This window comes from Dermacentor silvarum, chromosome 6, assembly GCF_013339745.2.
Source record: "Dermacentor silvarum isolate Dsil-2018 chromosome 6, BIME_Dsil_1.4, whole genome shotgun sequence".
Lineage (NCBI taxonomy): Eukaryota > Metazoa > Arthropoda > Arachnida > Ixodida > Ixodidae > Dermacentor > Dermacentor silvarum.
In genome coordinates this window covers 131,497,671-131,513,699 of record NC_051159.1, presented here as the reverse complement: position 1 = coordinate 131,513,699, position 16,029 = coordinate 131,497,671, and the positions used below count along the sequence as shown (strand labels likewise).

Genomic DNA, 16,029 nt, shown 5'->3' with positions numbered 1-16,029 from the left:
GACCATACTTTACATGTGTATGTATTGCATCATTATGTTTGCGCAGAGCATCAGTTAATAGACACAAGAAGAATAAAAGCTCTGCATTTGGTACTTTGTTGTAGCTATTAAATGTGCCATCTGACACAATAGGTGCCAATGGACAAAAGACTCTTGCCAATAGCCAAGAACCACATGCATTTTTTTCCCCATTGGCGCATCAGCTTACCATCCATGCCTCCATTTTATCGCCTCAGGAATAGCATCTATGGCTCTGCAATATGTGTCTTCAACATGTCGGCTATCAAGCACGCATTTGAAGGACCCCTGAAGTACCAGTCCACACAAAAATCTGCCTGGGAGCGGTCCACCACCACCAGTCAACAGTTCCAGGTATGCTTGCTATAAGTTGTGTGAAAGTTCTTAATGAAATGCAGCATGGACAGTGAAATGCAGCATTGAAGAGTGCAGCTGGTGACGGCCACTCCAGGTTAACCTCTTTCTCCCGACGCAAACAGCGCAGCCCCAATTATTATTATCATCATCAGCAGCAGCCTATATTTATGTCCACTGCAGGACGAAGGCCTCTCCCCGTGATCTCCAATTAACCCTGTCTTGTACCAGCTGATTCCAACTTGCGCCTGCAAATTTCCTAACTTCATCACCCCACCTTGTTTTCTGCCATCCTCGACTGCGCTTCCCTTCTCTTGGTATCCATTCTGTAACTCTAATGGTCCACCGGTTATCCATCCTACGCATTACATGGCCTGCCCAGCTCCATTTTTTTTCTCTTAATGTCAATCAGAATATTGGCTATCCTGGTTAGCTCTCTGATCCACAGCACTCTCTTCCTGTCTCTTAACATTTGGCCTAACATTTTTCATTCCATCGCTCTTTGTGCAGTCCTTAACTTGTTCTCGAGCTTCTTTGCCCCGATTATAAGAGTAGCTATATAACCTTTCGGTGAGCCAATGGACTAAAGACATGACTTTAGAGATGCTGCAACGTGATTGTCTTGTATATACACACTTCCTTCACTTCATCATCATCACTCACCACTTTTTCGTACTCGCCCCCTTCCCCAGTGTAGAGTAGCAGGCCAAAGCAATCTATGGCTCAGGCCTACCTCTCTGCCTTTCTGTAAATAAGTTGCTCTCTCTTTCTTCTCCAGGTATTGCAACAAACACTGCTCTCTCTGTCCTTCGCAGTGAAAGTGGATGTATTGTGAAATGTTCTCACAGATCAAGTCACAGCAATTAACCTGCAATTATGTGTTTCTCTATGAACATTTTATGCAATAGTAACTTTTTTGTTAAGTTTCACATGTAACTGCGGGACTCTTCTTGTGGAAAACTGTTCCCTCTTTTTATTCTCTCTCGTAGTGTAAAAGAGCAAATGTTACGTTTTAGAATTTGTTATTTAATCTTGTTCAGTATATTCACAGGAAATTGCATATCAGGACAGTCTACAAGTTTACATCTTTGTGTCATGGGACTAGCTTAAGGTTATAACAGACGGACATTTTTTTCACTGTATGTGGTTTTCTCAAATTTATGGTATACTACTTCTACAGTGACATATAAACTGTTCCGTGTGACAAAGTGTTTGAGGAATATGCAAAGTGAGCTTCTATAATAGAATGATTACAAGTTCTCACTTTGATGGAGGTAAAAACACTAAAAATCACTCGGGCATTAGCACCACATGCAGTGTCCTTGCGCACAGCGACACAAAGTAGTTTACATGTGATTTTGCTGCATGCCTTGTTGGCTGATCATCGAAACCTTTGACAGTCATAATGCCTTGTCTTTTGTGTGCATCACTCTCATGACACTGGTCATAGGTGATTTGCCCAGGATGGGACAATGGACACACAACACTCATTTGTCCGACTGCTTTTAATAGACAGTTTTAGTTTAGCGTTAGCGTAATAGCGGGGTTACGGGAAATAGCGTTACCGTTCCGCAAACGAACTTTGCAGAAAGAGAGTTTTAGTATAGCGTGATAGCGTAGTTTACGTGCGGGACGCTATTCCATTACGCTTTGAATTTCGCATACATAGGGCACCTAAGATATGTTTGTGTGCGTCCGGAAAGTGCGAGAGGCAGCGCAATGGAAGCCAGGAGCGCGTTGTATTTTTACTTGCCATGTCCGCCGATCTGCAGCGAAACAGACAAGCAGTACAAGCTGTCTACCATAGCCTCCGAAATCCTCCAATCTCAGAGGCCATATGCCGTCGTCGCGCCTATCTCCTGACTTTAGCGACAGATGGCGCTCGGATCTCAGAAAAAAATTTCTCTCGTTAGGTTTAGGCGCGTTCGAAACGAGAAGCGATCTCGAAAATTCCTCAAGATTAGTCATAACACTCTCTCGGCGAAGCGACATGAGACTAAGCAAAAGCCGTTTACGCAGTCATTTGCTACGAACGAAGTGAATTCTACAAAAACAACGCCAAATTCAGTTCGAAGCGGGCGGCCGGGACCGCCGCCATGTTTTACGTACACTACGTAAACACGCTAATACGGTAACGTTAACTCTGAGAAATAGCGTGCGCACGGTAAACAGTATGGGTCGGTTAGCGTTCTGCGCATGCGCACTTCGATCCCGCTATTCCGGTACGCCCGCTATTCCGGTACGCCCGCTAAACTAAAACTGTCTAATGTAAAGCTGAGTATGGTAGCCAGCCAGACCATGCACAAGCTTTTTGATTTCCCCAAACATGGGTCACTATACTCTCTCACTTGAACTAATACCACATGCTTTATGTAAAAGGCCCATTTGGCACGTAATAACCCAGATATTCATTAATTAGTTTTAATTTGTAAAATACCCACTAGAGTGGCTGTGGTGTTATGCTGCTGAGCTCAAGGTTGTAGGTTCGATTCTCAGCCGTGGTGGCGCCATTGCAAAGGAGTGGAATGCAGAAATGCTCACGTACTATGCTTCGGGTGCACATTAAAGAGCCCTAGGTGGCAAAAATTAATCCATAGTGGAGCCCCCCCCCCCCCCACTACAGCATTCTCTGCAGCTGTGCACAGGATGACTTTGTCTACTGTGCAACTTTAGGATGTTAAACAATTCATTTTTCTGCATAGGACATCCTTCACACAAGAAAGCTCACAACTCTTGCATCCTGTCTAATGAATCATTCAGAGTGTATTTACTGTAAAAGCAAGAAAGAGAGTGGAAAAGAAGAGATAAACACAGTTTTTTACCTTGAAGGACTTTACTTTAAGGAACAAGGAATGTTTGTGGCTAAAACTAACGAAATTAAAGCTATATGGTATGTGCATTCACCTTCTGTTTTGTCTTTCAGTGCCGTGCAGTTGAGGACAACGAGAGAGTCATTGAGGCTCAAAACTACCAATTGACGGATGAGGCTGTGCAACCAGCAAGCCGAAAGCCCCTGTACACTGGCGAGCTGGAAAGGTATGCAGCCAAGATGCTAGCACCTTCAAGTCCCCAAACACAAATATGCATTCTAAGTACTCATGGAAACTGAAAAGCTTTCGTGCAACGAAAAACAGCAGTTTGCTTAGGCACTCATTAGTGATTACACATCTAGTGTGTGCACTAGTGTGTGCACATAATGTGTCGTATGCTCCCTCGTGGGTACCAACACATTACTGCAGTAGGGTTGTGGCATCCACTAAAACTGACTTTGGTCAGTATAGGACGTTTAGTAGCAAATGTAGTATCACATTTAGTAGTATCACTATCATTTTCCAAGTGCTCTTTGTCTCCTTCAAGAAATTTTAATATATTCTCTTCATTAAAACCTCATCCATGTCTACATTGATTGTTTCGGTTGCTGCCACTGTCAGGACCCATAACTGGTCAAATGTTTTGTGTTGAGGGCAGTTTTGTAGAGCCATGTGTGGTGCTTAAATGTGTTTATTGACATACATGCAAAATGAAAGGGAAAAGTTGTCATCCACTTTGTGGAATATTGCAGAACTTATTTTCTACCTTCACTAAATGAGGATGAACAAAATTAGCTTCTTCTTTTTTTTTATTTGCTAGGAACTAATAACACATTTGCTACGTCCAAAAGTCCCTAAAATCAGACATACTGTAACACTTTTTGCTCATACAGTCTTAAGCGTCGACTGCTGTCTAATCACACTCTTATTTTCTTCCAGGCTGACTCACATAACAGTTGACGTTGTCCCCACAAAGTACAGCTTCGATGGAGTCCATGTAATTTTTGCGGCTACACTGGAAGGGGCAATCAAGAAGCTGGTAGTTATCCCAGGACTTCTGGAAACCTGTCTCGTTGAAGAAATCCATCCTTTCTCACCTAGAGAAAGGCACATATTCACAATGAAGCTTCTAAAAGACACTGTGAGTATACAGGGCCTTGTTGCTGTGTCATAAAAACATAACATGGCGTTATGGCTGATTTGCAAGTGTATCAAAATAGCTGAGGGGACACCCTTGGCATTTTATCGGGTTTCAGGTAGTGCAAATGTGAGAAACAAGGCAGAAGTGTTCACATTATTGCCTGAAGATAGTGGTGCCTATGAGCCGAGACTGGAATGATATATAGTTTGGAATGCTTGAAGCAGTTGTGAGAAGTGTGGAAGTGCATCCAAGTATGGTTGACTACAAAACCCAGAGGTTTGAATGAGAGAAACCGGGGAAGGCTAGGTACAGTAGCAGCAATGACTAGCACCTTAGATAACTTACAAGCTCTATGTGACTAAGCGCTGTTGCTGTGATAAATGTTTTCAACAACCCAGCAAGTGCAGAGATTACAAAGTGCCAACACTGTTATCTTCTTCCTGTATGGATGCACTGAGGGAGATAAAAGGTATTCCAAAAGGTTGTGAAATAGTAAACAACCATATTTTGAGGAATATTCGTAGTTATTCCAACCTGGGAAAAACTGAGCATGCTTTTCATTTGCATTTCAGAGCTCTCTGTATTTGGGAACAGACAAGGAAGTACTCCGAATTTTCGTTCACCGGTGCGAGCAGTACAGAAGTGAAGAGTAAGTAAAAGTACTTTGTCTCCGTAACATGCCAGGATTTTAAAAGAGAATGATTGGTGACTTAAGATGAACAAGACAGATAGCCTTATGCACACTATAAAAATCATGCATGTAAATTCACATGTATATCTACTGCTGATAACCTAGCTCGGATAATGGTGTAAAAGTCTCTTTGGGGCTCAGGACATATTGGCCTGGTAACCAAGATGGAAATTTTGGTGTGTTGTTACATATTTGTGGTAATACGAAATAAGAGTCCGAGTTTACGACATCTGCTCTTCTGTTGCTCTTCTATTTTTTGCACTGTACCCATTAAGATCAACTGAATAACATTATTGCCAGCTAGGGTTCTGCCTTTGGCTGGCCTCTTGTCGTATTCCATTCTGAAACCACCTGTGATCGATGAGGCCATTACTGGATGACTGTATTAAAATTATTCATTTGATTAGAATAGTAGACTGTGATGCTTACTTCAGGAAGAAACTAACAAGTTAGAGCTGGTGAGGCTTCCTTCTGTGAGTGACAGTAAGTCACGCTTTATTACAATGCACTCAAGTAATAATACAATATTATTTTAAGGATGAAACACAGAGGACTACACTCGCCATGAATGCAGCACATCAAAAATCTTCACTAAACAGACAACAAAGCAACCTGCAATGACATGTGACTGTTTGAATGCACTGAGTGAAATACACACATGCACTGAGGTTTCAACATGCAGTAGATAGTTCATTCAGATTTAATTGCTCAGATTAAGTACAAAATTCCTGGTGGCCTGCACCCAGCATGAAGGGGAATTCGCTCGCTGCTGCTGCCGCTCTTCCTCACGTCAGCGTTTCGACCGCATGTGTCCGCGGTTATCGAGTGAGATGTGTTCATGTTTGCCTGTGCGCACGTGACACCATGCTTGTTAATTTAGTTAGTATGCGAATGTTTACGAGTTTATACAGCCGATTAAACTACTATCCTTATTTCATATAGCTGTCTAATAACTTGGCTCATCTAATAATAAAAACTGCTACTCTCTCTCTCTTTTTTTTTTCCAATACCTAAATATGAAACCAGCCAATTGACAGGCAGTTGTTCCGTTAAGGCAGCAATTCCGTTTAAGCGATTTCCCTTTCCCGAGATTTTACTGTAGTTAAAAATGCATGCGGCACTGAACGCAAATTTGTTTTCGTTTGCAGGTCTTGCCTGGGTTCTATGGACCCATACTGCGGATGGAACAAGCACCAGCTGGCATGCACAACAGCACCCCACCTTAACCCTCTCAGCCTTGACTGGAAACAGAACCATGCAGGCTGCCCCAACAGCAACGTGCCTGGTGAGACATATGCTTTTCTTTCTTTCTTACTCTCTTTCTTTCCTTTTTTTCCCCCACATCCTAGCCTGACATAGTTGGATATACACACTGTATATCTAAAATTATCTACAGTGCCAAGCTGGGTTAGTGAGTTGCAACTCGGGATGCTTATGTTACTTTTCATGAAGTGGACAATGACAGCAGAACAAGAGTGATCAACAGACATGCTAGACTAAAACGAGACTCCAACTACATAAAGAACACAAAGTATACCAAAAAGAAGTAAAAGAGCACTGATAAGCAGAATCTCGGTGCCTGTTCCCTCCCACCTCCTAGCTTTTGCTAGAACTTGTTTTTGCACCTTGCTGCTATGACTTGTTCATCTATCTATGGATTCCTGAGCGCTTTAAAAGGCACCACAAGACGACGACAAGGAAGGAACTGATGGTACATGCACTGATGTGAAAACTGAATTTTTCTTTAGAACCAATATGTTTAAGTGCAATAGAAACAGGCAAGAGCAATTCTAGAAAAGCCTAGTGACAAAAACCAAAGCAGGAACTCATGGCAAAAATCTGTGTGAAAAATATTTTGTCATGTACTTGTTCCTAGTAGTGCTATTGTCTTTGCCAGCTTATATTGTACTTAAGCACTTGGTGTTCAATAAAAAAAATTCAGTTGTGAGAACAGTGCATATCCCATCAATTCATTCATTCTTTGTTGTCGTCTTATTATGCTACCTAAAGAAGCTATGATAACCTATGCTGTGGTAACCTTATGTGTAGCACGAAGCCATGCGGGGCAATGACCTTTACTGTTAATGGTGGCACTGACACTCAACAGCACTCAAGACATGAAACTGGTTGCCACTTGTTTATTGTCGGTTTCCTGTCTTATCTGTTTCTTTTCCTCTGTCCTGTCCTTTGCTCAAGACATACCAGCTCTCCCAGCAGTATGTTCTAGCTGAGCACAATGCAGTGCATCTCTTCACATATTTGTGTTGCATGTCTACACGACACTGAACTCATTGACAAGTGGTAGCGAATTCCTGAACAGCGAAAGAGTTACCGGCTTGGACGGCCGGGCTAACCCTACTTGTACCAAACACCTTAACCAACCAATCAAGCAATCTCTTCAACCAGTATTAAAGCATTCTGAGGGCTTATCAATACCTGCCATAGTGTCTCAATGGCTATGGTGTTCAGCTGCTGTGTATGAGGTTCCAGTTTTGATTATTGACTGCTTCAGCCACATTTAGATGGAGGCATGCAAAAAAAAAAAAAAAATGCTTGTGAACCAAGCTTTGTGTGCATGTTCAAGGACCTCACGCTGTCATCCAGATCCCTCCAATGCAGTGTCTCTCACAGCCCCAGCCCTTGAAGCCCTTCAGAATGCCTGACAAACTAGCTCAGAAGCAATGCTCAGGCTTACCTTTCCTCCCCCCCCAACTTTCCTACTTCCAGTTGACGGAGGCTGGAGTAGTTGGAGCCAGTGGGCAGAGTGTGACCAGGTTGGCAAGGACCCACCTGGCGACCACTGCCTCTGCCGGTCCCGACATTGCACCAGTCCCACTCCAGCCAATGGTGGCAAGCTGTGCGAGGGCTCATCGTTAGAAGTCACGAACTGCACGCGTGAGTATGCGGCAAAGACAGTATGAATGTAAATATGTTTTAGCAATAGCTAGGAACTGCCGTTAGTCTAATTTTTTTCAGATCAGGAAAAAAAAATGACAGACTCGATCAGTGTTAGGCCCTGCAATGTGTAGGTCTTCATTGCATCATTGAATAGTTACTTTTCTAGTATAGAGGCATAAAACAGAGAGTGTACCTCTTTTCTATTGCTACAAAATAATGTAAATTATCTCCATTGAAACTTGCTGTTTTTTTGCCACAGCTCTTCAAGTAATGTGGTGTTATAGCTGGTGGAACATGTACTTGCTGTTGCAGGCGTGATGACAGGCATGTCACATGCGGTCTGTGCACTGGTCATGCACAGTCACATGAAGTATGCACTTTTTTAAAGGAATGTGTAAGGAGTCCTAGACAATACAGCCATACTATGAAGCTGTCATTAACAATGACAGAAAAACGAAAAATAAAACACACATTGGTACTAAGTTAAACATGAGCCAAGGATGCACATAAGTTTTTGTGCCCTTCCCGGAAGCTGTCTGTCTTCAAACCTTTTGTTTATGTTCACGCTTTGCTATTATAAATTAAAATAGCAATAATGTACACAATTGTGTCATCAAAGTGAAGGGTGCATATAGAAATGCATTAATAATATATTTCTTGATTGCACCTATTGTTATGAATGAGATGAAACAAAACTTAGTCAGAGAAGCTATACACGACTTCCTCTCTCTCATTGCCACCAACAGAACATGGCCAGTGGACAGAGTGGTCTGGCTGGTCAGCGTGCTCACGAACGTGTGGTCTGGCAGTGAAGTTCCGTCGTAGGACCTGCGGGAATCCGAGTCCTAAGCACGGTGGACGTGTCTGCCTGGGGCCAGAGCAGGAGCAAATATACTGCACTTCTAACCCACCCTGTCCAGGTAATGAGAAATCTGCAGCAATTTCTGTAGAAAAAGAGTCCTGCAAGTGAGATTTTCTCGCTATGACGTGTTGGCCAGTAGAGTTTTCTTTGGTTAATAATGGTTATTATACACTACATCAAACAGTTGTCAATTTCATTTATATTGTGTTATGAATGTCTTAAATAAGACATTAACTAGTACAACTCGTCTTATTTTCTAAAATTTATTGTTTAGTATATATGCCAGAGTTTTAGTACTTAATGCAGTTATTTTCTCATGTGCCAATACACTTGGCCGTAGCTAGTTACAACGAGCCATGCAGGCTTTTTGCAGTAATAGCTAGAGTGCAGTAACAAAATGCGCTTCACCTTCACCAAGCCAGTGCATGTCATGCTCAACTTATGTTTTTGTCCGTTGTGTATTGTCATGATTGTCTAACTTGATAATTTCAGCTTCAGAACAGGCAGTACTGCCAAGGAACACATTAAATCTACAAGGTTATGAACTGGATAGGTAAATAGGGTGAAGCAGAGAAAAGCAAATTAAAAATAGAAGTTACAAAAATATATATATATATATCTGTGACGACAAAAAAAAAGGATAAGAATGATAATTGCCTTGTTTCTCAGGCCATTTCACTTCCTATATGCAGCCCCTGCCACACCTGCATCCCGTGAGAGCACCTGGTCAGAGTGGGGTGTTTGGAGTGAGTGCACAGCACAGTGCGGCAGTGGCTTCCAGTGGCGGCGGCGACGTTGCGACTCCCCCCGCGGTCGTGAGGGCTGCGGCGGTGGCTGTGACACGGACTACCGTGCCTGCAACACGCACGCCTGCCCAGAGACACGCAAGAGCTCCAACTGGACTGCATGGGTGCGCGTCAATGCCACAAGGGATGGATACTTCGAGCAGCGCTTCAGATTCACCTGCCGTGCCAATGTTGCCGACAGCTCATTGCTCAGGGTTGGAAACGTTAAAAAGGAGGAGCGCTACTGTCATGAGTCAGCAAAGAGCTGCATGGACTCGGGTGAGTAATGGAATCCCTGCAAGAAAACAGAGCTGAAAGTTCTCATAAGGCAGAAGAGGTTGTATACAGTGCTATAGCAAGGAATGTCTATTGATCTGCATTCAAAAGGCAAAAAGTAACCTTACGCCTACCTTGAGCGTAAAGGTGTATTATGAAGTTTACTGTTAAACAGGAGAACTACTTGATGCAGTCACATGTCGCACCTAGACTAAGGGGCATTTCTAGATTAAATGTCAGTGTTCTCTTTTACATTGCACACATGTGTGCAGATATATCATTTTGCATCCTCTCAGAGCTGTCACGGACAGCTTTCACATTATACCAGGAGCTGCCACAGACTTAAGTGCTGCTACTAGGTCGGCTGGGCTTGAATGTAGGGCTGGCATTGCAAGCTATTGGCCAGAGTAAGCAAAAGAAAGCAGCCTACTGGGCCTGAACTTTCTGTTTTAACTCAATTTCAAGTGTCTTTTCGGCTGTCCCAAAGGTGGCACTCAAAGCGTGTAAGAGCTGACTTGAGAAATTTATTTAACATGCACAGGGAACATTATTACTGCAATGTGCGATACAGCAGTCATTTGAAGCTATGAGATTATATCGGCACATAGTAATGACAGTGAAGAATCTAAAACACTAGTAGAAAATGTGTATAAAGAATCTAACTCCTTATTGAGCGGACTTGTGCACAGGAATGAAAACAATACTCAAATTACAATGATAGCGATGAACATGGTTGTCGGCCATTCAAATCTGATCATTCGGCTGAAGTTGGCCCAGTATTTATACGTGCATCACCATGCATTCTAGAATTATACCTCATATAGATTCAAGAATGCACAACACTGTTCAAGTTGCAGATGCAATCTGATTTAAACACGCCTTTTCACCACCAAATTCGCGACAAAATTCACAAAGTTTCAAACACAGAAAGTGCATAACACAAAAGAGTGGTAACACAATGACAGCGGAAGTTTGCTAAAGCAGCCAACGGAAAGAAGTAAAACAATGCAGCGTGGCAATATTTAGGGACATCTCAGTACTTGGAATTATTACTATTGCTCTCCTCTGTGGCCATGTTGAGCTCATACCGTTAACCAGAATAACAAGCCTGTCGCTCTAAGTCTCATAAGAAAGTGCTTGCCAATAGTAGTATGAGATACAGTAGACTCGCAATAATTCAAACTCTGATAATTCAAACTTTCGGTTAATTCAAACAAATGTCAAAATTTTGGTTGGCCCGCTATGTTTTCAATGTATTTAAAAGCCGCTTAATTCAAACTCCGTCATTCGGTTAATTCGTACTTTTTGCGTGTCCATACCGGAAAATATCTACTGCTTTGCCGCCACTATTTGAAAATTTGCGTGCTTATATAATCATAACAGTCGAAAATTGAAAAATAAGCGCCTCAAGGCTTCAAGGAAATAGGCTTTGCTAGTAAACAAACGTTTGAAACGAAGCACAAGTACGGTAGACCGTGATGCTTCTCAACTTTCTAGCACTATTTACTGTTTCAACGATGCGATTGAGAAACCAAAACAATGAATAGGCCTCAAAACTAGTCTAAACATGATTGCCTGCCTACACTTTTCGAAGCGGTCAAAACCACGCGGGCCACCGTCGTAAAAACAATGCGCACCGCATTGCGCAATCGTGTGTCAGCATGCCGCGCCGCAGCGAAAAAGAAAAAAAAAAAACGGAAGAAAAACGTCACAGCGGGTATGAAAGCGACGTGCGCGGCATTCGGCTATCTCTGCTTTTCCGGCGTGCCGGCAGACTCCAAAGCACGTGACCTGCCTTTCGTACCTGCTACCCCGCTACATCGCAGCGCTGGAACTGCGCCACGCATTTCTCGATCGACCGTGTCGTCGCGGCATGTGACAACTGCACAGGCCTTCCACTACATTGCTCAGGTCCGAAAATTTCTGACAGCAACAGAAAACTCTGAGATTGAACTGGCTGCACTTACTGGCATAGAGAGCTTTGTGTTGAAGGCACATATAGCAAAGAAGCAGTTGACCATTCATGATTTCTTTAAAAGGTCTGGTCAGCAGTAGATGGCTAATAAACTTGTTGTGGACCTTACACCTATGCTTTCTGTTTATTTTGGGTAGTTAGGGTTTAGAAATGCCTAAAAATGTGATTAAAATCGATGCCTAATCATAATGTATGCTGTCACCTTAGGTGCCCAGAGTCATGTATATGAGAACTTTTGATAATTCAAACAAAATGCAGGGGCCCCTTTGAGTTTGAATTAATGAGGGTCGACTGTATGTCATGCAATTTTCATGCTTTTGTAAGTCATTGTAAAATGTCCATGCAAGATTAAAGATGTGCTAATGCTCATCTTACCTAACAATTAACATAAATGAGCTTTAATCTCTGCACTGACATTCAGCATAGAATATTAAGTACCATGTCATGGTGGACACCTGTAGCTAGCCTGGAACATCAGCTTGATCACCTGGGGTTCACGTGAAAGGCTTTCACATTTATTTGTTTTGTCCGAGCCACTCTCCTGGGATCGTTACAGATAGTTGACTGAAGTGTGGCCGTGTGGTGCATGGATTCCCTTTTATTGTTTGTTTTCCAATCTGCTTCTAACTATAGATTTGCAAGAAATCTGCATTACTGTCATTTCTTTTAAAATGTGCAGCATACCTGAATATTGATGGCGACTGGTCAGAGTGGGGCGAGTGGTCCCAGTGCTCAGTGCCTTGCGGAGGTGGCGTCCAGTACAGGGAAAGGACCTGCGACAACCCACGGCCCTCAGGGACCGGTGCCGACTGCCAGGGTCCTTCCAAGGAGGAACGGGACTGCAACATCCATCAGTGCCAGAGTAAGTATCAATGATTAATAACATGTGTCGTTTGACTCATTCACTCACAACCTAATAGAATGCAGCGAAAAGAGTGAAAAAGCAAGAGGCAATGACAAGAAATACTAGAAGGGACATGGCATTTATGGAATTTCTAATTAGCTCTGAGTGAACATAGGTCCCATCTGGTCTTTCTTGTTTTCGTCTCTTTACCTTTTCTTTCTTCTTTTGCCATACCCTTTAACCATTTTACAGTATGTGGAAATGCACGGTCATGTATCCACTAACTGCATGTGGGTTACTAGCCGCATTTTATGAAAGAAATATGTATACTGTATAACTATGATCCTCATTGTATAAGGAAATGCAGGTCAAGCTACTCTTTAGAAAACCGTCTAATTTGGGCACACTTGATGGGAGATGTATTTATTGAGGAGAGACCAGTTTTGCTTCTGCTAGGCATCTGAACTCTGTTTGGAGCAATGGTCTCAATATTCTTGAGAGGCAGAAAAAGATGACAGTGAACTTAAGATGTAAGTGGCAATCATGTTGTGCAGATGCTTTACCAGTAACAGAACAAGGCTGGTACCCTGCCAACAGCCATAATTTGCCATGCGTTTATAACATATGGGGCATGAATATGATGACATGAAAGAGCTGCCCAGTTAGACATGAGCACATCTTTCATACTTCATAAATTGAACTGGACTGGCGCAATGTTTGCCAGGAGACAAAGCATGAAAGTTCACAAGAATCACAAGAGGAGATGTACAGCACAGGCTGATTATTTCTGCTTTTACTGATGATATAACATGTATAATTTTGTCTTAACAAAAGCGTTGCACAGAATAACCTTCCCATTGTCCTATATTTAAAATAATAATTTAAAAAACATAACCTTCCCCAGCCTTGTTGATAATTTAACACTGACAGGCAGGCTAACTATTGTTTCAAGGAGAATGCATTGTGCAAACATAGTGCGAAAAGGAAACAAAAAAAAAAGAAAACAAGAGCAAAAAGGATCTTCGTCCTGTTTTGTTTTCTGTGTACATTATGTGCACACCGCATTCTATCGGTAGTATTTGAAAAGCCATATTGCCTTCTTCACTGCACTGCACTGCCTGCTTTCTGAATGCCTGAATGCCTTACTTCTTTTTGAACTTTTGCATGGAGCCTGCAAATCTGCTCGCCTTCTGGAAAACGTTTAGCTTGCATCCTAATAAAGTTGGTGCACTCTTATTGCCAGAGTTACTATTAAGAATGGTTGTCGAGCACTCCATTATCATTAGCAGAACTTCATTGACATATTGCCACTTGTCACATTTGCCTCGCTGATACATTATGTTTGTGTAGTCCCGCTACAAAGCGTGCACAGGCAACATGTAATCTCTTGATACATTATCATTTCATGAATTGTATCATGTAGCATTTCGAATGAGGCAATGAATTAGGCAAACTCATTGGTGTGTAGATGAAGTGTGGAGTTCACCCATGTTGCTTTGGGACATCAAACCTCACCAATTAACCAACCAACAATCCTGTTTACGTATCATATTTTACACAACTTTTGATCACTCCAAATTCTGATAATTCACGTGGCATAATGTTTTAAGAGCTTGCATTAATTTGTGTTGACTCTATAAAGCTAGCCTGCTTCTACTGTAGCACACTGAGTAGCTGAACACGATTATGTTTGTGCCCATTGGTGGACTATGAACCTGTGGGTGCTGCTTGGTGGCTTGATTGTGGTGTTGGCTTCTTCTTCTCTCTTGCTCCCTTCTCCTCTTCCTCTATTGCCTTTCGCTGCCATGCTTTCTACGCGGCAAAGGCCACTGGTCCTGTTGGTCGGAGTATAGCGCGTGCTCCGTGACGTGTGGAGGTGGTGGCACCAAAACACGCACGCGCACATGCCTAAGAGAACCCGGCTCAGGCACCGAGTCAGGAGCCTGCCAGGGTGACGCCACTGAGGTCGTGGCTTGCAATGCAACGTTGCCCTGCCCTTTTTCGAGTGAGTACTGTGGGAGAAGGAGTTCCTAATGCATGAAGCTGTTTATCCCCTCATGATCTAAAATGTAGTACCATGACTTGGAACAAGGATGATACCAAGGAGCCGGCAAAAAAGCCTGTTTCACATGTTGCGATTCTGCAACGCGAAATACTCCGACAAGTGGCTTTGCACTGCTGCCACAAGAGGTTTGGTTCGAGCACCTGGTGACGCAGCGACCACCACTCTGACAGCAGTGGGTGCGTGCTGCCACTGCCACGTCAGGACGTGCGTCATACACTACTGCAGTGCTTCCATCAATCGATTGCAACGCCATGGCGAAAAGTTTTACCAAGTCCGGATACCGCCAATCTCTGAAGCCACTGCAGCCAGAATTGCAGACAATTAGCAGCATGTGAATCAGGCTAAAGATAGCAGCTTCTCTTTGGTTCTCTCCTTTGTCCCATGTGGTGCTGTTACATTTCAGGTCGTGTAGAACCAACTTGCCCAATCTTTATATTGCCAAGTTATATCCCCCTCGGCTGCGAAATGCAACTGACCTGCTGTTGACAGATACTTCATTAGGTTGATACTTTTGTTGAACCAGACTGCCCGCCTCCCAGAGAAGGATAAATTCTATAGATGTGTTGGAAAAGAGCTTGTTGGGCTGGCAGGCCTGTAGTGAGTGGCTTTTTCCATTCGTTCACAGCAGGTCACCGAGAATGTCTTGATTCTTATGCAAACAGTGGAAAGGTACGTGAAATGAATAACACACAGCATCAGAATATTGTGGTAGACTGAAATAGACTGACAACAATGAGTACACATCATCATATGTATTCACCGTGACCAGATTTTTACTTCGTGATCTCAAATACGCTGAGTCATTTAACAGAAGGAGAGGAAGCAAAAGTAGTCATTCTGATAGGTTTTATTCTTACTGAACACCTTTGGATTTTCTGCACGCACAAGGAAACACACACCAGCAGCACAGAAAAAGAAGTATCTTCTTATGTGGACACCATGAATGAAGGGCTAGCTGCCCTGTTATTTTTAAACTAGCACATAGCTCGCACCTCTCACAAACTGCTGTTGTGGTACATTTGTTGTATGCAGAAATTCACTGTGCAATATCCACTTCTTTTCTAAAACTGGACTAGCTATAACTCGATTCATTACTTTATATTCAGGGGTCACAGCTTGTTCTCCACATGGTCCGGATGATTTAAAAACAACTTTGTGTGCTCCACTAAAGTCAAATTAATAGAAGTTGATTGTATTCTGTGCCGTGAACAAGCACTGTTCGTTAAACCTTGTGTGGAGCCATGCATTTTGTATTGTGCCGTACAAGAGGTTGCTTTAGTTTCTCTGCAGGTGGTACGATAACCAAAAAC

General features: G+C 42.8%; 1 protein-coding gene across 2 annotated transcripts in view; it reads left to right on the top strand.

The window, feature by feature from the left end:
- Nucleotides 1-16,029, top strand: part of LOC119456007 (semaphorin-5A) — a 153,591-nt gene that overhangs the window by 133,226 nt on the left and 4,336 nt on the right. Inside the window, exons 10-19 of one of the 2 annotated variants that reach the window (XM_049669501.1) lie at nt 237-372; nt 3,296-3,408; nt 4,122-4,323; nt 4,896-4,972; nt 6,163-6,299; nt 7,742-7,909; nt 8,659-8,832; nt 9,467-9,838; nt 12,490-12,672; nt 14,480-15,973. In XM_049669501.1, the coding sequence (XP_049525458.1) occupies nt 237-372; nt 3,296-3,408; nt 4,122-4,323; nt 4,896-4,972; nt 6,163-6,299; nt 7,742-7,909; nt 8,659-8,832; nt 9,467-9,838; nt 12,490-12,672; nt 14,480-14,688 (1,771 nt within the window). In that variant the 3' untranslated portion in view covers nt 14,689-15,973. Of the gene's footprint in view, nt 1-236; nt 373-3,295; nt 3,409-4,121; nt 4,324-4,895; nt 4,973-6,162; nt 6,300-7,741; nt 7,910-8,658; nt 8,833-9,466; nt 9,839-12,489; nt 12,673-14,479; nt 15,974-16,029 lie in introns of those variants that run through there. The other variant, XM_037717592.2, reaches the window with a different exon arrangement.